We start from the raw sequence: 24,244 nt of genomic DNA on the forward strand, positions 1-24,244 counted from the left end.
AAGATGGGAACCAAATAAGAGAAGTTTCAATTTGGGAAAGTCTAGATTAAAAGGAAAGTAATAATAAATTTAGACAAGAACGTGTAGCATTAGGAGAACTAACGATGCAGGCCTTTGTTCTCGTCCACGCTCTGTTCACTTCATTTTGCTCATGTAGTGGGAAAGGAGTATGAAGGGGGACAGACCCTGGGAAAAACAGCAGCATAAAGAAGCTTCCCTGCTCGTTTAGGGCTGGCAGAACTGCTCTATGCCACCCCATCTTGGGGAAGGACAAGGTGGGGCCAGATTGTGCTCTGCTATAGCTATTCTGGGCTGTTGGAGGAGCCCAGAGATGGCTGTGGAAAGGCACTGTAGGGGCTGCTAAAATGGACAAGCTCCTGGCCGGGGCCAGAAACTGTGAATCACAAAGAAGGCTAAAGTCACTTTCCTCCTTGCCCATTGCCTCTGGACAGGAGCACCTCCCATCTGGATCCACGGTAAGGATAAAACAAGGCTTCATCATTGAAATGAGAGCCATGTTGTAACAGATTTAGGAATGTTAGTGTGTTTAAGGATAGCATGATTGATTGCTGTACTCTATATTTTATTCTATTGTTTATCTTTATTCTAATATTTTGTTCCATACACAATGAAACCCATTTATGCTTAACTGTGTTTCAGTAAAACAGTGATTAGAGTGAAAACCCATTACTTTTTATTTATTTATTTTATTTTAAACCATTGAAGGGCCCCTCCTGCAAACACAGGGTGCAGTACTTTCTGCTACAAGTAGTTCCATTAACAGCAACAAGCACTGTGCTCACAAATGTGGACAGGAACTAGGTTTTGAGGTGGAATTATTAACACACGCAAGGAAATGTTTGTGCTTGTTTTGTTTTTTTTATATTTGACAGTGTCACTGTAACCTGCCAGGGACCATCAGCTGCCATCTCCCAAAAAAGGTGTCTTTTATTAAGTCATAATTAATTTTCAAATCAAATGTCAGACTCAATTCATTGATCAAATATTAATCTTCATGGTATTTTTAAAAATTCATATGTTAAATTCACTGCAGTGTAGAAAGCCTGCTAAGGAGCACTGCATAATTTAAGACCCACCTTAAGGTGAGGTTTAAGTGCTGCATGGACTCTTGTACAGACCTCTGCACTGGGGTGAATGTTGCCCTATGTGAATAAGTACACTCGGGATTAATGGTGTTGGGAACTACAGTATAAGGGCATAGACGAATTGGACCCTCTTAGAAGGTATTGCATTTTTTTTTCCTGTTTATAAACTGAAGAGAGGTGTGAGTGAAAACACTTTAGGGCACTTAAATAATTAGACAGATTTTTAAAAATCAAAATCCAAAGTAGAGTTTCCTTGGTGTGAAGTTCTCCGGATATCATGATTTTGTGGCAGAGTGCGTAGGAGAATTTAAAACAAATAGTTATTGTTAAAATTCTTATTTTGATCTCACTGTATTTTGTACCATGGATTTTAAAAGGCTATAAGCAACTGGCTGAATGTTCAGCACTTCCGACATAGTGCAGTTACTTGTATTGCTCTGGCCTTCATCACTTTGTTTTTCTAGGTTAGTTTGAAATATACAGAGCAAACTGTATACAGAGCAAACTCCTTTTATACCATATGTATGCCTTGTAGGATCAGTAACCAGTGAAGTACCTGTACCTCAGTCAAGATTGCAAGCCCAGGAGCCTTCTATAGCATATGTAAAAATGGTAGTAAATAAAAATATATTGTAAATAAGACAGTATTTTAAAAAAAATGTTAGCCATATATGAACTATTTTAAAATATTCCACATTGGGACTCAAAGATCAAGGGAAATCAGATTCTAAGACTCTGACCACACAGACATCTTTTACTGTGCCATACTATTAACAGCTGAATCTTAACCATGTGGACTGCTACAGTACTGGGGAAAAATAAAGCTCATGCAAGTCCAATACTTAAGAACTCAAATAAGGTCTCCAGCAACTGGCAGACAACCTGCTTCATTTTTGAGGAGATGGACTGGGTGGTCATAACCCGACCTGCCACAGAACCCATGAATCTTGGGATCAGGCTCACCACTGTCTCCCAGTTGCAAGTGGAGCACGAGAAGGAAGAAGACGCTGATAAACTGTTTTATCTGTCATGCTAGAAGTACAGAATGGTTGTAGAACCACAGCAACTGCTACATATAGAATGCAGTCTGGGGCGTGGTCACAGTGGATGGTGAGGGTTGGAACAGAGCCATGCCAGTTTTTATTGCTATGGTGAAACTGTCCTACAGTGAAGGTAGAAGCTTTCTCTCTATTTCCTCCAGTCTGCAATGAGCCCAGAAGATGGTCACAGCAGGAAAACAATTCTAATATTCAACCAATCCGCAATCAATAATCGCTCACATTAGTAATGTTGCCTCGGCCCCTTCCATCAAAGCTCCCTGGATTGCACAACAGAATATGGAACTGCCCCATTTCCTAGAACATCATAGTGGATGCAGCTTTTGTTAACAGCATAAGCAGTACTGTGCAGAAGTTAAATGACATGCCCTTCAGTGCTGACAGCTCAGAGATCCAGCATCCTTGTAATGGATTCCATAAGCAGAACATCCAAAACATGTTAAAAGAAATTATTAAACTGTTGTGTAGGCAGTCAATTTATTTTACTTATCAGATCCGGGGGCCATCAGTGAGGAGCTTTTTGCTAGACATCTCCATGGGGGCAGGGTGCACAGATTGTAGCCAATTCTGCTAGATAAACCCTTTGAAGGTGGCTAGTAACTATCTTATGGTCTTGGGATGCCTTCAAGTAAGCCATTTCGTGCCAGACAAACCCTACCGCTTTTTGGGAGCCAGCATTGTAACCAGTTCTTGATGGATAGCTCTGTGATCTAGCCAATGAGGAAGTTTATCCTAGCTTGTATCTTTCCCTGACCTTTATCTAAGACGACATAGAACTTTCCTGACAGCCATTGATGCACCAGGGTCACAGGGGGTACATATTTGCCTTCTGACCCTACTTCCAAAAACCCTTCTTGTCCAACTGTATAGGAGCATATCAGTTCTGAGAAATCTGAGCAGAGATTTAGCTTCTAGTTCATGGGTCACGGAGGAATGTTCAATAGAGTCACTGTGGGTAATGGGCAATCAATGGCAGAACGAGTGAGTCCTCTGTTCACTATTCCTGCTATTGTGTTACTGAATTCTATATGTTTTGCAATATATTAGACTTGAAGTTATTTTTTAAAAATCACTATCCCGTGTTCTGGTTTGCTGTAAGGCTAGCTGGATTTTTTCAGCCCTCCTTTGTCCTTTCTAAGGAAAAAAATTAGCACAGTTGACTTGAAGTGCAGTGAAGAGCTTTAAAAAAATGACATCAAGGTCACAATTCTAACCTGGGATACAATGGTCAGCAGAGAAAGGGTAGCTCGCATTCAGAGGTTGATGAGATTACTTTCACAGAGCGAAATGCTTCACATTTGTTACTAACAGAATCCCAGGACTGCCAGACAACATGAGGATGCAGCCATGTCTAACAGAAAGTCCCCCTTCCCCAATGCGTGGTGTCCCTGCACCACCTATGTGTCAAAAGTAGCCTATGAGGGTGTCAGAGGATCTTAATAATTTAAGGCAGATAGAAAGAAAAATTAAGAGAAGACTATAGATTCCGTGAGGGTCTTTATGGATAATGAGGGTGACAGAATGTTGGGTTTTTTAGAGAAGCAGAAGGGAGAGAGACCAAGAAAGAGATTAAAGACAAGACAGAGGAAATGGAGACTCACAAGAAGAGTTGCAGTTAACAGATAGAGATATGGGCTTATAGTGTGAAAATGATGATGGCTGCATTAGTATCATTTGCTCCCAGACCACAGATATGACTTCTGATACTTTCCAGCCCCATCTCTAATGAACATGCTTCATAGCAATGATTCTTATTTCCTCTACGCCTAGAACGAAGGGCCTATTCATTCCAAAACAGCAGATCTACTTCCTGTAGGTACTGTGAAGACATGAACTTTCACTGTGATCCATCAGTTGCCTTTACGCACATTAGCTGCACTTCAGTGTATCTTTTTGATCAGCTTGCAGGCTCTGCATAGTTTGAAATGTTTTTAAAAGTATTCATTATTGTTTAATAAACATATTTGTGCCACTGGAATCCCTGGAAATATTTTTACATGCAGGAATGATTGACTAACATCAAAATGATCTATTTACAATGCAATTTAATGAAAGGTCATGTAACATCAGAATATGAACATGGAGATCTCATTGCTTCTCATTACCCACTCTTTGAATAACACTCTGAATGAAACAATGGCACAGAGCCACCCTTACCATGCTTGTCTGGGATAATGGACAGAGTCAGCAATCACCACCTCTTTGGCAGTGCTGAGACAGTGACTTACCTGCTGTTACTCAACACCCTCAGAACCTGAGTATAGCTTCATCATACAGGCCCATTCCAGGGCAATAAAGGACAAGCAAGCTCCCCATCTTTTACAGTAATTACAGACTGTCACTGGAGTTACTTCCCTGGGCACCCACTAGACCAGGGGTCGGCAACCTTCAGCACACAGCCCATCAGGATAATCCGCTGGCAGGCTGCGAGACATTTTGTTTATGTTGACCATCCGCAGGCGCAGCCCCCTGCAGCTCCCAGCGGCCAGGGTTTGCCATTCCTGGTCAATGGGAGCTGTGGGAAGCAACGGCCAGCTTGTCCCTGCGGCCTACAGCTTCCCACAGCTCCCATTGGCTGGGAACAGAGAACCGTGGCCACTGGTAGCTGCGGGGGGCCGTGCTGATGCTGGTCAATGAAAACAAAATGTCTTGCGTCCTGCCAGCAGATTACCATGATGGGCCGCATGCCAAAAGTTGCCGACCCCTGCACTAGGCTCTGGGCAGAGCCCCAGCACTAACCTGGGCCACAGCTCTGCAGCATCTAGGTGGTTTTCCCACTCTAGACCCAGTCCTAAAAGGCTTAGCCCTCCAGCTGGGCCCCGGATAGCCTGCCCCTTCTCGGGTTGTCAATGAACAGAACAAAAGGGGAATTAAACCAAGAGGAATAATTCCAAAACTGGATTAAGGCTCTCTGAGTTCACTGGTAAACAGTAAGGAATAGCCTCTCTTAAAGTGAGCCAGGATCAGGTCCTCCTGTCTTTCAGTGAAGGGCCTTCCAAGGAGCTCCTGCCTTCACATAGCCCTCTCTCCGGAAGCTGAGGTATGAAGGTCTGCTCCTTCCTGGCCTACCATTAACTCACCTGGGTTTCTCCCACTTAAACTCCTCTTTCCAATTCTGACATCACTCACTGGTGTAAAGGCGTGGGGCCACCTGAGCCCACATTAGCTCATTAACCCCATGTTGCCCCGTGTGGGGTTTGTGTACCCCAGTACCAGGCACATCATTTACTTCCCTGCTGTATTGGGGTAACAGTATCACAGCCTGTCCTTTCCTGTACATCTTTTACAAAATATTCTGGCATTGAGAAATTTACCAGCCAATCCAAAAGTGGCCCTCTGTGATACTCCACAGCCTGTATGACCACACAGTACAAATTACAGTAATAACAAAATGTGCCCCACTATCCCCTTTTATAATAGTTTTGGCAAAGAACTGGGCAGTGAATTCCACCAATAATACTAGCACAGTCTGGAAGTCCTAAGTATTATTCAAGGCCATCCATTACTTCAGCAACCTGGTGATCTTGAGCTCACAAATCAGTGGCGGTTGCTTTTGCAGCATATACCGCCAATACAATTTTTTCACCTGTATTCTTCTCCATGCCTGAGCTCAGCCAGAGAGCAGTATACGGTCTGGGGGCCAGCCTCCAGAGTATCCTGAAAACTCATTTCTCCACACGGATAAGAGCATCACCCTGCACTGACACTGAAAACTCTTGGACCCTGCCAGATTCCAAAGCTCACTTACAGAAAATTCTACCAACCAAGAACCCAAAAAATAGAAGAATTATCGAGAAGTTATAACCACTTCCCGATCACTGCTATAGACGTTCCAGCACTATCCCACCAGCCACACAGATCACCATGCTCTGTGTGACCACATAAACATAATAGACAGGAAGAAAGTTAACAATGCCATTTGCTGATATTCTGGACCCCACTGAGGCAGGTTGAAGATGGCAGACTTCTCTCTGAGTTAACAACACTGCGCAGGGATGGTGTTGAAAACACTCTACTACAGGAAGAAGAAAAGGAGTACTTGTGGCACCTTAGAGACTAACCAATTTATTTGAGCATAAACTTTCGTGAGCTACAGCTCACTTCATCGGATGCATACTGTGGAAACTGCAGAAGACATTATATACACAGAGACCATGAAACAATACCTCCTCCCACCCCACTCTCCTACTGGTAATAGCTTATCTAAAGTGATCACTCTCCTTACAATGTGTATGATAATCAAGTTGGGCCATTTCCAGCACAAATCTGTGTATATATTTTCTTCTGCAGTTTCCACAGTATGCATCCGATGAAGTGAGCTGTAGCTCAGGAAAGCTTATGCTCAAATAAATCGGTTAGTCTCTAAGGTGCCATAAGTACTCCTTTTCTTTTTGCGAATACAGACTAACACGGCTGTTACTCTGAAACCTGTCATTATGCAAGGCACTGCATTTAGCCGTATGGAGTGGAAATCTATCAACTGCATGAAAAAACTTGTACAGATACAGACAGACATCATCTTCCTTTCCAAATGCAAACAGATGGACATCGTACCAAAAGGACTGAAGGTAAAAAATCCATTACAATCTACATACCACACAGACTATGCTGACAGCTTGTGCCACACGCTCTCAAAGAAACTGCGGAATCACCTGATCAACATCCTCTACAGCAAACAGGGAAAGATTAAGAATGAGCTCTCAGAACTGGATACTCTCATAAAAAAACAACCTTCCACACAAACTTCCTCGTGGCTGGAATTTACTAAAACTAGACAAGCCATTTACAACGCACACTTTGCTTCTCTACAAAAGAAAAAGGACACTAAACTTTCTATACTACTACATGCTACAAGGGGCCACAGCAATGGTTCCCTCAACCCACCCAGCAATATTGTTAACCTATCCAACTATACTCTCAGCCCAGCAGAAGAAGCTGCCCTATCTCGGGGCCTCTCCTTCTGCCCCTCCACCCCCACGAACATGATACAGTTCTGTGGTGACCTAGAATCCTATTTTCGACGCCTCCGACTCAAGGAATATTTCCAAAATACCTCTGAACAACATACTAATCCACAGAGGCCTCCCTACCAACATTACAAAAAGAAGGATTCTAGGTGGACTCCTCCTGAAGGTCGAAACAGCAGACTGGACTTCTACATAGAGTGCGTCCGCCGACGTGCACGGGCTGAAATTGTGGAAAAGCAGCATCACTTGCCCCATAACCTCAGCCGTGCAGAACACAATGCCATCCACAGCCTCAGAAACAACTCTGACATCATAATCAAAAAGGCTGACAAAGGAGGTGCTGTTGTCATCATGAATAGGTCGGAATATGAACAAGAGGCTGCTCGGCAGCTCTCCAACACCACTGTCTACAATCCATTACCCTATGATCCCACTGAGAGTTACCAAAAGCAACTACAGCATTTGCTCAAGAAACTTCCTAAAAAAGCACAAGATCAAATCTGCACAGACACACCCCTGGAACCCCGACCTGGGATATTCTATCTACTACCTAAGATCCATAAACCTGGAAATCCTGGGTGCCCCATCATCTTAGGCATTGGCACCCTGACAGCAGGATTGTCTGGCTATGTAGACTCCCTCCTCAGGCCCTACGCTACCAGCACTCCCAGCTACCTTCGAGACACCACTGACTTCCTGAGGAAACTACAATCCATCGGTGATCTTCCTGATAACACCATCCTGGCCACTATGGATGTAGAAGCCCTCTACACCAACATTCCACACAAAGATGGACTACAAGCCGTCAAGAACACTATCCCTGATAATGTCACGGCTAACCTGGTGGCTGAACTTTGTGACTTTGTCCTTACCCATAACTATTTTACATTTGGGGACAATATATACCTTCAGATCAGTGGCACTGCTATGGGTACCCGCATGGCCCCACAGTATGCCAACATTTTTATGGCTGAATTAGAACAACGCTTCCTCAGCTCTCGTCCCCTAACGCCCCTACTCTACTTGCGCTATATTGATGACATCTTCATCAGCTGGACCCATGGAAAAGAAGCCCTTGAGGAATTCCACCATGATTTCAACAATTTCCATCCCACATCAACCTCAGCCTGGTCCAGTCCACACAAGAGATCCACTTCCTGGACACTACAGTGCTAATAAACAATGGTCACATAAACACCACCCTATACCGGAAACCTACTGACCGCTATTCCTACCTACATGCCTCCAGCTTTCACCCTGACCACACCACACAATCCATCATCTACAGCCAAGCTCTGCGGTACAACCGAATTTGCTCCAACCCGTCAGACAGAGACAAACACCTACAAGATCTCTATCAAGCATTCTTACAACTACAGTACCCACCTGCGGAAGTGAAGAAACAGATTGATAGATCCAGAAGAGTTCCCAGAAGTCACCTACTACAGGACAGGCCTAACAAAGAAAATAACAGAACGCCACTAGCCGTCACCTTTAGCCCCCAACTAACACCCCTCCAACGCATTATTAAGGATCTACAACCAATCCTGAAGGATGACCCAACACTCTCACAAATCTTGGGAGACAGGCCAGTCCTTGCCTACAGACAGTCCCCCAACCTGAAGCAAATACTCACCAACAACCACATACCACACAACAGAACCACTAACCCAGGAACCTATCCTTGCAACAAAGCCCGTTGCAAACTGTGCCCACATATCTATTCAGGGGACACCATCACAGGGCCTAATAACATCAGCCACACTATCAGAGGCTCGTTCACCTGCACATCCACCAATGTGATATATGCCATCATGTGCCAGCAATGCCCCTCTGCCATGTACATTGGTCAAACTGGACAGTCTCTACGTAAAAGAATAAATGGACACAAATGAGATGTCAAGAATTATAACATTCATAAACCAGTCGGAGAACACTTCAATCTCTCTGGTCACGCAATTACAGACATGAAGGTCGCTATCTTAAAACAAAAAAACTTCAAATCCAGACTCCAGCGAGAAACTGCTGAATTGGAATTCATTTGCAAATTGGATACTATTAATTTAGGCTTAAATAGAGACTGGGAGTGGCTAAGTCATTATGCAAGGTAGCCTATTTCCCCTTGTTTTTTCCTACCCCCCCCCACCCCGAGATGTTCTGGTTAAACTTGGATTTATGCTGGAAATGGCCCACCTTGATTATCATACACATTGTAAGGAGAGTGGTCAGTTTGAATGAGCTATTACCAGCAGGAGAGTGAGTCTGTGTGTGTGTGGGGGTGTGTGTGTGTGAGAGAAAACCTGGATTTGTGCTGGAAATGGCCCACCTTGATTATCATACACATTGTAAAGAGAGTGGTCACTTTGGATGGGCTATTACCAGCAGGAGAGTGGGGTGGGAGGAGGTATTGTTTCATGGTCTCTGTGTATATAATGTCTTCTGCAGTTTCCACAGTATGCATCCGATGAAGCGAGCTGTAGCTCACGAAAGCTCATGCTCAAATAAATTGGTTAGTCTCTAAGGTGCCACAAGTACTCCTTTTCTTTTTGCGACTATACAGACTAACACGGCTGTTACTCTACTACAGAAGGTACTGTACTTTGGATAAGGCATAAAACTTATGTCCCAGCGCCTGTGGTTGTTAAACATCCCCAAGGAACTTCTGACAAGGATAGCAATTCCTGAGGGCCCCATCCAACTCTTATTAAAGTAAATGGAAAGATGCTCAACTGTTTCAGAAGGAATTGGATTAAAATGTGTAGCAATCTGGCCAAAATTTCAACAGAAGTAATTATATTCTTCCTACCTAAATCCTCCGAGCAGTTTCATTGGAAGCTTTCAATAGTTCTCCCAAATAATTATGTCAAAGTGGAAAAATAGTGCACATTTAGAAGTTAACACTAGCTAAATACTGTCTCTTTGATAAGCACATTTGAAGAAGCGTGTTGTGCTAATGAATCACTGGGTCAATGTAATGGAAAGGACACACACTCAACAAGCAGCTGTCGAAAACAATAACGTTATAATGAATTGGGAGGAAAAATGGGCTTGTATTTATGAATATTTTGATAGGAAATGTTTCTGGTACTGAACATTCTGACATATAGTACGTAGTGGCAATACACTTTTTTGCTACTGCATCTTATTTTGTTTTAAATATCTTCTCTATTACGATAAAGTTATTGATACAGTGAAGCGATTTTACATGTGGAAAAACAATCTAAAAACAGGTGAACGAACACAATATTCCATTAAATAAATTGCTGCATGTGTCTTTTTTTTTTTCAGGTTTCCTACCCACTTCCCCCTCCCCCCCCGCCCCTGTTTTAAATGAAACTAAATGAAGTTGAGGTATTAAGATTTTATGGCCCTGAACCAGCAAAGCACTTTAGTGTGTGCTGTACTGAAGTCAATGGATCACTGAAGTGCTTAAAAGTCAACAAATGCTTAAGTGCTTTTCTGGACTGAGGCCTATATGATTCTAAAACCTGTAGTAGATTGTGGCACACCAGTTTGTTAATTGGACTCATTATGTTGACATTGTTTGAAGTGGGGCAACTTATGTTGATTTTTTTTTAAAAGAATCTTTAATCTATTCCTGCCTCCATGGGGTTATTCATTATTCAGCTTTGAATAGAAAAATGAATCACTTTAGTTATTCTTATTGTTAAAGAATTATTTTTTTTGTTTTCTTCTTTGGAAATCCACTTTGGTCACACAACCATGGCAGCAAGGCCCCAATCCTGCAATTACCTCTGTGCCTGGGGCTTGGTTTACACTTAAAAGTTAGGTTGACATAGGTATGTTGTTCAGGGGTGTGAAAAAACCACACCCCGACTGACATAGGTCAGCACAGTCACCTAACCCCCAGCATAGATGCAGCTATGTCGATGGAAGAATCCTTCTGACAACTTAACTAACTTTGCTTGAGGAGATGTTCCTACACCACGGAACTACTCTGTCCATCAGTGTAGGCTATGTCTACACTATGGGATTATGGCAGCATAGCCACATAGTGTAAAGCTACCCTCAGTAAAAGCAGGCTTTGAGATGTTGCAGGCCTCTCAGTATGTCTACACAGCATCTGGGAGCATGCTTCCTAGTGCAGATAGACAGACATGCATTAGTTCTGCTCAAGGTAGCATGCTAAAAATAGCACAGTAGCCATGGGTAACATGGAGGGCAGCTCAGGTTAGATGCCTGAATACCAACCTGTCCAGACCCCCTGGGTGTGTACTCAGGTGGCTAGCCTGAGCCATGGCCCAAGCTAACCCTTGGCTACACTGCTACTTTCTTGTGCTAGCTCCCAGCAGTAGTGTAGACATACCCTAAAGCAGGTGTGGCCAATTTGTGGCTCCGGATCCGCATGCGGCTCTTCAGAGGTTAATATGCGGCTCCTTGCATAGGCGCTGACTCCGGGGCTAGAGTTACAGATGCTAACTTTCCAATGTGCCAAGCCCTGCCTCCACTCCACCCCTTCCCCCAAAGCCCCTGCCCCAGAGCCTGCCATGCCCTCACTCTTCCCCCTCCCCCACAGAGCCTCCTGTGCATGCGAAACAGCTGACTGCAACAGGCACGAGGCGCTGGAGGGCTGCTGACGTATTAGTGTGGCTCTTTGGCAATGTACATTGGTAAATTCTGGCTCCTTCTCAGGTTGGCCACCCCTGCCCTAAAGCTTCTATTTATGCACTAATTTAATAGAAAAAGACTTTTAAGTAAAGAATTTTTCTCTCCTATTTTGTCTGTTCCTTCTTACAGTATGTGTATTTAGATAAAGAGGGTGATGTGACTAAATAGTTCCATATCACACAATCATTATTAAATATACGCATGGCTGCTTCAGAATTGCTATCAGTCAAATCACTTTTGACTTGTATTTTTTCATGACATTTTATAAGGCTAAATGCTATGCCCGAGTTAAGATTACATTAGGTATTTCTATTTATCCACTAATACTTTTTTTAAAAAAACCTTATTTTTCTGTGCATTGGGACATCTCGCCAGTCCTAGGACTTAAAACCCTTCAACAAATGTTTCACAAGGCAAGACAGTTTAGAAATTGGTATTCTGGACCAGTTTCATGTGAAGTGATTACCATCACAGAGATATAATCTAAAAGGATATGCTAGACTTCAAATTATGAATAGTAAACCTGCCTTATCTTTCACTGTCTTTCTTCCATTGCCCCTGCTGCACGTAAATCTGCACCAGTGGAATTTTACAAACAAATAGCTGGCTCCTGGATGGAGACCTAGAATACTATATTTCAGCACAGAGCAAGTGGGTTGCTGTGAGTTGAGAAACCTGGTTATAAAAGGTCTGGACTTGAGGGAAGAGCAAGGAGATTTCTAAGCAAAAACAACAAACAAGTCTCAACGTTGGCATAGTGATGGCCCTGCTCAGGCCAAATCTTCTATGTGACTTTGGCTAATAAGGGAGTGTTAATAAATGCATAAATGAAATAACATGGCAAGGAAATGGAGAAGTCTTCTATGCTGAGGAGTGATCGAAAACTGCAATAATAACTCATAAAAAATAAATATCACCACCACCTAGGAGAGGAAAGCGTTGTCTTCACACATCCCCACTTGTTACTATTAAACACCAACAACATGTTGCCTTCCTGGACTACAAATTCATGACAGGAAAAGTAAACTTCACACCTTTAGTAAATGAAGTGTTTCACTCAGTGGGAATTGAGATAACATACTGAATGGCAAAGTCTTGCTTACAGAACACTATTCTGACAACAAGTCATGAAGTCCAAGAGATGGAGGATGTGTTTTCGTCAAAGGTCACAGTACATTTCTGTGTCATTTGAAAAGACCCACGCTCCCCTTTTCTTCCTTTTTTTCAATCCTTTCCCAAGTTTGGAAAATGATGCCTGCTAGAATACTGAAACGTACCCCCAGATAATACAGGGGCAGTGAGCAAATTAGGCTGCTCTTGCTGAAGCTAATAATTAAGATTAGATTCAGACTGAGAAGCCTGCATGGGATTTAGCAGATGGATTGCTCAATTGGAACTGAGTCTTCACAAGCCCATCATTCAAACAGGGTGATATTGTCTCTTTTGTATAATAAAAGAGTCTCACCTACCCACACAACGATTCTTATGAAGGTTTGAGGTCAGGTCCTCTGCTGGTACAAACTGGCATAACTCAAATTAAGTCAATAAAGCTATTACACCAGTCGAGGATCTGGTTTGAAGTGCAATTATAAGCCTAAACAGAACAATAGAATTCAGGAAGGGATGCACTTCTACAGAAGAACAGTGAAACTGTCAATGATAGCAGTGATCCAAAATGTGTACCAAAGTCTTTTTGTCTACAGAATCAATGAACGTTAACCTATTCCTAGTGCTATAAATGTTTTCCATGATTCCATCTGTAAATGTTTGGAAATTATAAAATTGTTTAACTTCATATTTAGGAACCACGCAATAGAGTAAATACTTAGTTCCTTTCATTCTGACAAATCCGAGTATTAGAATGCCACCTGGTGAATTAACAGGTGGGAAACTTTATTGGATCTGCAAGCTGCCAGACAGCTATAGGATAAAAGGTAAGAGAGTACAAGGATAGGCCCCTCCTCCCCTTGCCATTGGCCAGCCTAAGAGGTGCGAGCTGACTGTGGGAAGAAGGAGCCAATCATTTATTTAAACCCTGGCCTGTTGCTTCTTAGGCCTCTTGCCTTACTTTTAACTGAACCCACCTTCCTTCCTTATAGTTATATGGTATAGGGACTGTGTTTTTCAGGTTGCTGTAGGCCTGACTGATCACCTGCTCATGGGGCCAGGAAGGTTTTTCCCCATTGGAACCAAATTGGCTGGGGCCTAGTAGTACCCACCCCGCCCCACTCATACCATCATGGAGACACAGTTAGGTTTAATAGATATAGGATTTCGGAGTTTAACGTTAGGAATTGTCTGAATGTTAGTTTGTCATAAATTGCAGCCGGTGTCCAGTACAAATAAAAGTCCAAAGAGCAAACAAATGGAAAATCAGAGACATGGGATTGTGCTGGTGGACCCCAAGTCTATGGGCAAAAAGGAGACCTGAAGTCCGCAGATCGGGTACTTTGGTACCATTTGGTACTTTCTATACCCTTTGTAGGGGGAAGGTGAGAGGATTCTGCAAAACAGGCAGTGGACGGTTTACCCCGAGTTATAGGCTACTTGATAGATGGCCTGTTTGTAAACACTGCACTGGACCCGCTTGAATGCCTGGTATGGGGAGAGGGGCAAAAAACTCCCACCACTCTAATGTTCAGTTTTAATGAAGTTGTGGCCACTCACTTGCTTGCCCTGATTACTGCACATATTTTCTTACAGATGATGTATATTAGACATAGGATTCGTTTTAGCCATGGAAGCCTTTTTTTGAATAAAGAATAGGGGAAGGTGAAGAAAGCTACATACAGTGTACTTTGGACTACAATTAATGGGCTCAAATATTTGAAAGGATCCATCAGTTTTGTGCCTCAGTTTTTGGGTGCCCAACATGAGTGACTTTGGCCTGATTGTCAGAAGTGTTGAGCAAGCCTTCCAAGATATATCAATGGTTTTTTAAAAGTTAACAAAACAAAATAGTTAACATACACAAACCTAAATTAATGTTGTAGTATGCATCAGGGAAGTCTTATTTGTTTTCGGATCTTTTGCATAACCAAGCACATCCAGTGAAACATTAGTGTTTAACAAACAATAATAGCAAAGACGGATGGTCTATTCTTAATTTGTACCTCTGTGCCAACCTACTGCAGGTTTTTCATAACTTTGTGTGACAATGTCTTAGAGATGCTATGCTATCTAGGCACAAATAGATGAGTTAAAGATGCAATGCCAGGCTTAAATTTGAATTTTCTTGATTTTGTGGTACCTTGATTAGATTTTTAACTTAGTACTGAATGTCATGTTTCCTTCACATAATATATTGCTGCAAAAATAACTTAGTTTAAATATATTGGTAATTGTGAGTTCATAACTGTCCTATACACCCTTTCTCCACAAGAATTTTCAGTACAATAGTGCATAATGAACTATACACATAGCGTAATTTTTGTAGATAATCCTTCTACATGTAATTTTTAGAACATGCAAATTATTATAAAATATATGAAAATAATATTTAACACATTTGTACTGTCTTTTTCTAATATAAAGAATTAAAAAAGAAATTCCCAGTGCTGAAAATAAACTTGTGAACAACATGTTCACAGTTTTCTGGTTGCAAATTGAATTCTCTACTCAGTTTAATAAGAACTGCCACAACTTGACATATCCATAATGCAATAAAATAGCTACACAGTCATTGTAATGACTATAAAGAAATAACTACAATGATGTGCTGGAGGCGACTGTGATGGAGTCTACTCACCGCAGCGGCCATCACGGGGATTAGCTCCACCAGCTGGAGTGCCCTCTCCAGGTGGTGCATCTCCCATCAATGTCTCCGCCTGCAGGCCTGCCTCAGTCCAAGTACCACAGCATTCTCTTCATGACTTGGCTTTCCAGCCGTTTCACCATCTGTTCCCCCCCACCACTTCCTGGGTGGGGAGTGTCTTAGTTCAACAGTCCAGCTACTTCCCCAGTTGTGGGGGGGGGAGGGGATAGACCTGGCTCCGCCCACTACTCTTCTCAGAGCTTTCAGCCAGCAAATCCCAGTAGTCAGCCAGGAGCTCTCTCTTGTTCCCCCAGTACCTACCAGCAACTGCTCTGCCAAACGTGATACCCTTTCTGCAGCTTGCTAGTCCTCATCCTCGGGCTCCCCAAAGCATCTGACAGTCTCTGGTTCTGCAGCTCCTTTTATGTAAGCCCACCAGGCCCTGATTGGCTGCTCCCTGCCCAGCCACCCTAAGTGCTTTTAATCCCTTCCTTTCTGGTGTGGGGTGAACACCCCATCAGGGGGACCCTTGGGGCTTGTTAGGAGTCCCTTCTTAAAATCCTGTTACCAAATGTATGGTATGTGCTCAACCCCCTCTTTACCATAGATTACTTTTCTCCCTGTGGTAGAGAAAATCTGATGGCACCAAGTGTTTTCCAAAACATTCATGAGAGGTCTCCTATGAGGTCTTAATTGTCTTCCCCACACTTCAAACCACACAATTAAAAAACTATATTATATGAGCGGTTTAATTAGTATCCTTTTCAGGAACAAAATATACGGTTTCCAGAAAATGTAATTAATACTGTGTCACTCTTTTTGGCAGGGAGATTTTGCTTTTTCTGGGATTCTGGCTAAGAGAAAGCATTTTTTATACTTAGGATGACAAATTGATAGGCTGCCAGATCCTTCCCTCCACTGTTGAGTGTGTGTGCCCTCCTCTGTGCCCAAGCACCAGTGGGTATATTCTGTTACAGCTGGCTCTTCAGCTGAGGTTGTAGCAACTCACACTTTTGATTGAGGTCTCTGGTTCAGTCCTCGGTACGTCAGCCAAGATGGTAGTCATCACGTAACTTGGGGCTTGCCCTGGATTAGAACTGCTGTAAACCTCAGCTGTTTGTGACAAGCTTTCTTTTATTAGAGGAAGGATGTAACCTGATCGTGAGTGTGTGCTACGGCTCCCCCTCTGTGCCTGATCTGCAGAGAATATGTGTCTGTTATAGCCCCTTTTAAGCTCTGTAGGTCCCCAGTTCAGTCCCTTGCCTGAGAGCCAAGATGACTCCTGTTAGACATGCATCCTAACACATGATGTACAGAACATTTTAAAGAGTTGATATCAATCAACATTTTACTAGGATAACATGGGTTAATCATTATTTCCTTAAGCGAAAATTTTTTGTTTGAGTACAAATGCTTCTTTTTAGTCATGCTTTGCGTAACGAGCTTTTAGTTTATATTTTCCACTCACTCAGAGCTACATAAGGAGTAATGCATTCTGGAACCAGATTTTCAATAGTACCAACCCTGAGCATTCAAAAATTAAGGGTCAGGCTCCCCAAAATTGAGGTGGCTTATAAAGTGAGATTTCTAAAAAAAAAACAATAAACATGGGTTATTTTTATTTATCTTGTGGTTTCTGAGTCTTCAGGGTGCACTTGTGCCATGTTTTCTAGCCTGTCTCCACAACTATGTGGGCTAGAAACTTTTTAAAAAAAGAATGAAAGCTGAGATTTTATGTAAATCACAGGACTCTAGGGGATGGGCTTTTAATGAAAAGAACAAATATTGTGAGATTTAAAAATAAATTTGCACTAGTTGAGAACATTGGATCTTTGCCTTGTCCCACTATTGCCCTGTCACATCTTCTTCCCATTTCTATTGTATGTCACCAATAAGGCATTACTTCTAATTACTCATATTTGCAACCCATGTAGAACAATGAATGTCTTTGAATGACATGAGCCAATGGAACATGTGTTGCAAGATGTGGGTGATACAGGAGGAAGTGAGCCTAGGACCTTTGTGCTTTCTCCAGTGCTGACACTCACACTCGGGAGGGGTTCCCCATAAATATCCACAAAACGAACTTATTTACTCTCCTTCTAATTCCTCCTGAAAAACTCTCCTCTGCCATGAAGCCTATAAAATACTTGGCAAGGATTAGAATGCTGGAGTACTAAAACAGTTGATCAATATTGTCTCATTGTTTCCTTGCACTCCCTTGTCTGCCTGTCTCCATCTGTTGCCTCTTGTCTTATACTTAGATTATAAGCTCTTTAAGGCATCGATGACTTTTTGTTTGGTGTTTGTACAGCACCTAGCACAACGTTAGCCAGGGCTACGAGGTGTTATGGTAATACAAATAATTAATAATAAGTTCACTTTGATTTCCCTATATTTGTTGTCTCTGTGTATTAGAACAGTTTTGGAACTCAATAGGTCTTCTTCAGCACTGTTTGCATGATGGGGTCAGATCTATCCACCCTTAGTCACTCTGACCAGAACCTCATGAGTGTCTCATTGACCTCAGTGGAATGGCAACTATGCAGAAAGTTGAAAGCTGAACAAAGTCCTAAGTTATTTTCTAAATACAGTCAAAATGGCAGGCCCATAAAAGTTAGATTTCAGAAATACCATGTAAGAGTGTGTGTAAAGTCCCAAAATGTGATTAGAAAGTATCATTCAAAATAATAGCGCAGAATTCTTGTGTCAAGGAAGAGAAAAAAAAAAAATCAAGAAATGAGTTTAATGTCACTTACAGAAGGGGTAATAAGAACACTTAATACAACCTAAACTGGCCAATCAAGGGGGCCAGAATGGATCGAAAAAGAAAGACAGGGAGGGAGAAACCTACATCAAGCTGTGGGAGTTATGACAGCTGAATTCAATACAGTTATTACTAAAGGTACAGGAAGCACTCTCATATTCATTATTATTAGGGGAACTCTGGTAGGCTTTGTTGCGCAGCTTATTCATGTATTGTTTGACTTATGTTGCTCCTAGGAAAGTGTTATCTGTAGGCAATTACAGGAATCTGTTCATGAATATATTTTTAAGAGTTTTTCAAGGTCATTTAGCATTTGAGATGGGTGCTCATTTATGTAGTGTAAAATAATAAACATTTGTTTATATTTACATGTAATTATTGTTATTATCGTCATCAAATTTTTAAACTAAACATTTAATCGTCAAATTAAGGGGAAAAACACCTTAATAAAAATCCCACAGGGACTGTCCAGCAGCTGAAAGGGATTTTTTTTTAAAAGGGCAACCCCCCCCCCTTTGCCCTTTCTACTTTCCCCTCCCCAGTTCTAGGACTTATCTTTTTCCCTTTTACCTTCTCCCTCCCTAATCTCTCCTTCCTTTAGTTCTATAAGGCCCTTGTCGCCAGAACCACTCACAACACATTTTTGTTTACATAGTGTTCAATACAGAATTTAGGAGGAGGGGCTGGGATTCTCTAATGTAAAGAAAATGAACGCTAATATACATCAGTTACTGTAAGGACAAGAGCTTTGCTGGCCTGTAGAGAGGGACCAAGAGGGAAAACGATGAGAGAAAGGAAAGCAATGAATAAAAAGCTGTCTGGAAAACTTTTCAAAAGCAATTTCCCTTTCATCAGTTTGACAGTGCCATTTTCTTTCCTTTTGGTTTCTTCTTCCTTCTCTTTCGTTTAAATGTTGGGATTTTTCTATTTAAAATGAAGGAAGTAAAAAGCTAGGATGGAGTCTTTGTTGCTTGTAAATAGTTTGAAATTTCTGCGTACAGGAGACAATTCAAAGCAGAAGTATTACAGTGGCCAATCAGTATAGAGAGATTTACATACAGTACAGTTATTCAGAAACTGTTCTGTGATTATGCAAATCAGACACTCACAACCAGAGTGCAGGGATTTGCATTACTGAGAAAAAAATCTCTACAGTCGCGCCTCAGTAACCTTATAGCATCTCTGCACTTTAATTGTATGAGTCACTGTAATAAAATGACTCCAATCATTTTATCCACAGTAGAATGAATGATGAGACATCTTCCTGAACATTCTGCATGTCCTCAGATGTTCAGACTCTTTGTACACAACATGGGGGACAGCCCACTGTTCTTTTTTAGGGGAATAGATATCAGTGATAGGCCGGGGTTTGAGCCTCTATTGGTAGGAATTGTAACAAGGTTTTTAAATTTTGTATTAACTAAGCTTATAGCAGCAATAGTGTAATTGGCCCCCTCTCTTTTTCTTGGCAATAATGTTATTCCCTCACTGTGGGAAGCTCCTTGGCCTTTGGTAGGAATGGAATTTTTGTGTTCTAAAATGTCACTTAAATCCAACGCACCCCACGCTGGAATTTTGTAAAGAGTAAGGTGAAATTTAACATTTTGGACTGGAATCTTGGCTGGTTCGTTAAGAGCCAGCTGATATTAACATTTCTGCTTTAAAACATTGTCTTTGTTCTTATTTAGGTCTGCACATGACATTAAGCATGTTAATGTTCTACAGCTTAAATGTTCTACAAAATGCACCATTTTAAAAGATTTTTGATTCCCTTTTAATCCACATTAAAATAAATCATGCATTTTTTACTGAAAAATACTGTAAGGAAAAGTATTTTTCAGGCGTGTTTCACCGATCATTAAAGGGAGGCTACATTTTTGTGGCTGCCATCATGCAAGCCACAAATTAATGGCCTTTTACAAAATATCCATGACTTGACATTTTAGGACTTGTGTGTGTAGGTAGGGAGATGTGACTGTAAACAGTTTAGTCCACACACACAGTTTTTGTACCAGTATAACTGTATTGGGTACGGGTGCAATGTTTACCTATATAGTTATGCTGGTACAGCCCCATGCCCTAGCAGCCAAAACCATGTCTCTCACTCCGTGTTTCCTGCTCACATTCAATAGCTCTCTTGCAGTCACCCTACAGTGCTCTGTGCCCCTGGCTGTCTTTTGTTTGGGTGCTGTGCTGCCCTCCACCATTGGTGGCCTGCATCTAGCCCTCCTTCTGCAGGATCTGACCGGTCTTAGATGTGCTCGGAGAAGGCCTACAGGTTTAGGCCCTGCTAGCAAGATAGGTGTTCCCCTGCCTAATTTAAAAATCCTGCTCCAGGGCCTCTAGAGCTGCAGTTTGAGTTATCACTCTGAGTAAGCATTTTGGCTGGTTTGAAAAATGTCACCTGATGGAAGCACAGGAGTTAGCCAGCACCTGAGCTGAGATCTGGAAAATACCAGTGGTGCTTACATGATGGACGTAGACATAGATCTGTTTGTTTGAGTGCCTAAATCCCTTTAAAAAGTTAGCTGTTAGCCTCTCTGTGCCTTAACTGCCCATCTACAACATGGGGATAATAGTGCTTTTCTCCCTCACAGGAGTGTTGGGAGGACAAATACATTAAAGATTGAGGCACTCAGACTATCGTGATGGGGGCCCATATCAATGCGTAATATAGCTTGGTTGCATTAAGTTTCTCGTGAAGCCCCTCTGCACTATGCAACCCTCTTTTGGGGAGTGGCAGCGGGGATATACTGGGAGCGCTACAGAGCTCGCTTGATGCTGTGTTGGTGGAGAACGAGAGAGCGATAAAGTGCCAGGAGGCAGTGTGGAGATGCAATGAAGGTCCTGACTTTTTAAGGACCAGGGGTTTCTGTTCCAAAAAGAATGATCTGGTGAAACTTTGTGAAGGAACATTGTGATGTTTTCTGTCTCCATGCACAAATGTTTCCAGGTAGGGGAATTATCTAAAGGATAGGTAATACACATGGAAATGACCAAGCTGGTCATCTGATCCACTTCCAGCACAGCAGCATGCAGGAATATAGATAGTTGGCTTAACCAAATTCTTTTGAGGCTTGGCAGGAATACTGGTACTGTGCATCCAATACAGGCCTTTTTTCCTCCATTTTTAAATTATAAATACATAACAGTATTTCTCTAAGAGTTAACGCAGGTAGCAAGAACAAGTCATGTTGAAACTGTCAAGGTACAGACTCATGTCACTTTCAGTATACTATGAAATAGTGCATGAAACATGTAGGATTTAAAAAAAAAATTCCAGAAAGTAATTTCAGAGACTAATCGTAGGTTATCCTCCTTCATCCATAATGCTGTGCACCATGGGAGCTTTTTATTCAAACAAAAGGCAAATTCTTGATATTAGGCTTTCCGGTTGTTTTCATTGTTATTTTAGAAAGGAAAGATGCGCTGCATTTCAAGTTAATCTCTGTCTACGGACTCCATTCCCAGACCTGCAAACTACAGAATTTTGCATAGTACAAATAATTCATGACCTTAGTCATATTAACATCAAAGCTGAAAAATAAAGGTATAGCCCATATAAAATTCTAGTCTGCCTCATTTAGAGAACACCCTGAACTATAAATTAAACAATAAAGATGCTCCCATGTTACCATTTTCCTAAATGCTTTTTTCTTTTTCTTGTTGCTCCTAGTAGTTTTGTTTTCCCGACGATATTATCAGACAATTCTGCCTGAATGTGGTCCATGCTGGACTGTGCAGATTACCAAACTAATGACATGCAGCTTTCTTGCCATTGTAACACCTCTATTCTTACAAGTGGGAATTTGGAGTGATGGACCAAAGATGTTTGCTATCAATTTAGCAAAAATTGCATCTGCCAGATTGCCAAGATCCATTTCAGAGACAAAAATCGATTAATATTCTGATTTGTTACCTGTCATTATTGGTCACACCATATTATACCTTTCCACAAATTATAAACTCTAGGGAAAAAACCTATTCTGTTAAACGTAATGTTTTTCCAAATATATTTTTAATTTGCTTGTACTGTCTACTTGCTAATTTTTTAAGAGCATGGACATTGCTATGATAGCTGCTATTTAAAAAAAACCTTAACTCATTTTGGAGTTTAGTAAAGTATCAAAATAACCTATTTGCGTTGCTGTGTGAAATTTTTTAAATGAAAAGGAATTTTATAATTATTTGCAATATCACCTCAGTTCTAATAATATTTTATTAATTGTACTTTATTTTCAGTTTTCAGAAACTAAGTATGATTATTTATCATTATTAATAATATATAATTATATGTAGTAGAGAGGCTTGGTCATATAATAAAGTTTCAGAAAATATATAACTATACAGTTAACATTTTGGAAACTGAAAATAAAATTAACCAAGTGTCAGCATTCCTGGTACATTAACCTGATTTGCTGAAAGGCCCACAAATGTCGTTTTAATATTTTTTAGTTAAACTGTCGAAATATTTTCTAAAAAAGATCTAGAATATTAGCAGTAGTTTTTTACCATTAGAGTGTCTATCCAACCATATTTTACTTACATGGAATTTTATTCAGTTCATTCATAAACTTCTCCTTTAACTTTGAAAATGCATCTTCTTTTCCACCTCCTGCTCCAGGACTGGCTGGTTCTGTGACATTAATTGGCAGTGAAGCTGCAATGGTGGTGGCTGGTGGTGCAGCCAGGGCCTCGTGACGACTTTCACTCACCATTTTCGTTCCCAGGGAAACAGCTACTGGAAAAATAGAAACAAAAGAAAATATTTAAATGGTTAAAATGTTTCTCATATCAACAGGTCTCAAAGAGACAGGACATCAATTGATACTCCAGCATACTGGGTAAATATCACATCATTAACATATTGCTTCTTGTTGGTTCATACAATATTTATTAGACTACAGGGAAGGGTCTTTTCCAGAGGTAATATCAGCTGTAGTTATTACCTTATGATCCTTCTCCAACACTGCTGAGTTTTGAACTGTTTAATCTGTTAGATACTCACAGTTGCTATAACCCTGTTGCTTAGATTTAGCTTTTTGCCCTTTAATTTTGAAAGTGTAAGTAAATTCGCTGACAGCAGTTCAAGATAAACAAACACTATATTGTATTTACAGAATTGTGTGTGTTGTTAGGAGGTGAGAAGAGTCAGAGCCAAGATGTTTATGTAAAATAAATCAAGAAATTATAATCATATAAGCAAAACATCTCCAAGCTTTCTTGCAAAACCAGTAATCTACTGTTGTACCTAGTTAAGCAGAATTGTACATTATGCAGAAATTGGTTAGCATCCATTCCTGATCCTCACTTTTTGAAAGTAACTTCCTTTCTAGTAATTTCCTCTGACATTTGCTACAGACAATAATCCCCTAAATTATGCACTTATTTCACCAGTGTATTGATGGACTATGTCTATGAAGTAGTTAACTGAAGCCAGATTGAAGCAACCACAGTGTTGACACACATATGCTCCCACATTAACATACTTTTAATGTAATGTTTATTTGATGTGCATTTTGCAAAACCTTTACTTGTGCTATAGGATAAAGCAGACTTGTTATGGGGCCCGCATGGCACAATTTTAGTGTTACCAGAAGTTGAAGTGTTTGCCTTGGTTTTGAACAGTGTTCTGATGTACCACTGTGTCCTAAATATCATTGACTTGACTAATCATCCTTCATTTTTTATTTCAGAAAACCAGAGAGAGAAGGGATTTGAGAGATAACAATCATTCATTATTGCTCTGAGTATACAATTGCTCTCACAGTCCCAAAAGGAACTTAGCCTACAGCCATCCGTAGAGAAATTTAAATAACTACCAAATGAACAAAATGAGACACATGAAAATGAAATGAGCAAAAAACTTCTACATAGCAAATTCATGAATCAAGACCCACATCTTTCTCACCTTCTCACCTTTCTCACCTTACATCACGGGCCTCTTCAAGTTATTCAGGTAA

The 24,244-nt window shown here is 41.1% G+C and overlaps 1 protein-coding gene across 2 annotated transcripts in view; it reads right to left on the reverse strand.

Moving 5' to 3' along the window:
- Positions 1-22,999, reverse strand: part of SYT1 (synaptotagmin 1) — a 176,173-nt gene extending 153,174 nt beyond the window's left edge. For both annotated transcript variants that reach the window (XM_077807721.1, XM_077807720.1), the window contains exon 1: positions 22,828-22,999. In XM_077807721.1, the coding sequence (XP_077663847.1) occupies positions 22,828-22,999 (172 nt within the window). The remainder of the gene's footprint in view (positions 1-22,827) is intronic.
- Between the last annotated feature and the right edge of the window lie 1,245 nt (positions 23,000-24,244).

The sequence above is a fragment of the Eretmochelys imbricata genome, chromosome 1, assembly GCF_965152235.1.
Source record: "Eretmochelys imbricata isolate rEreImb1 chromosome 1, rEreImb1.hap1, whole genome shotgun sequence".
In the NCBI taxonomy this organism is placed as follows: Eukaryota; Metazoa; Chordata; order Testudines; family Cheloniidae; genus Eretmochelys; species Eretmochelys imbricata.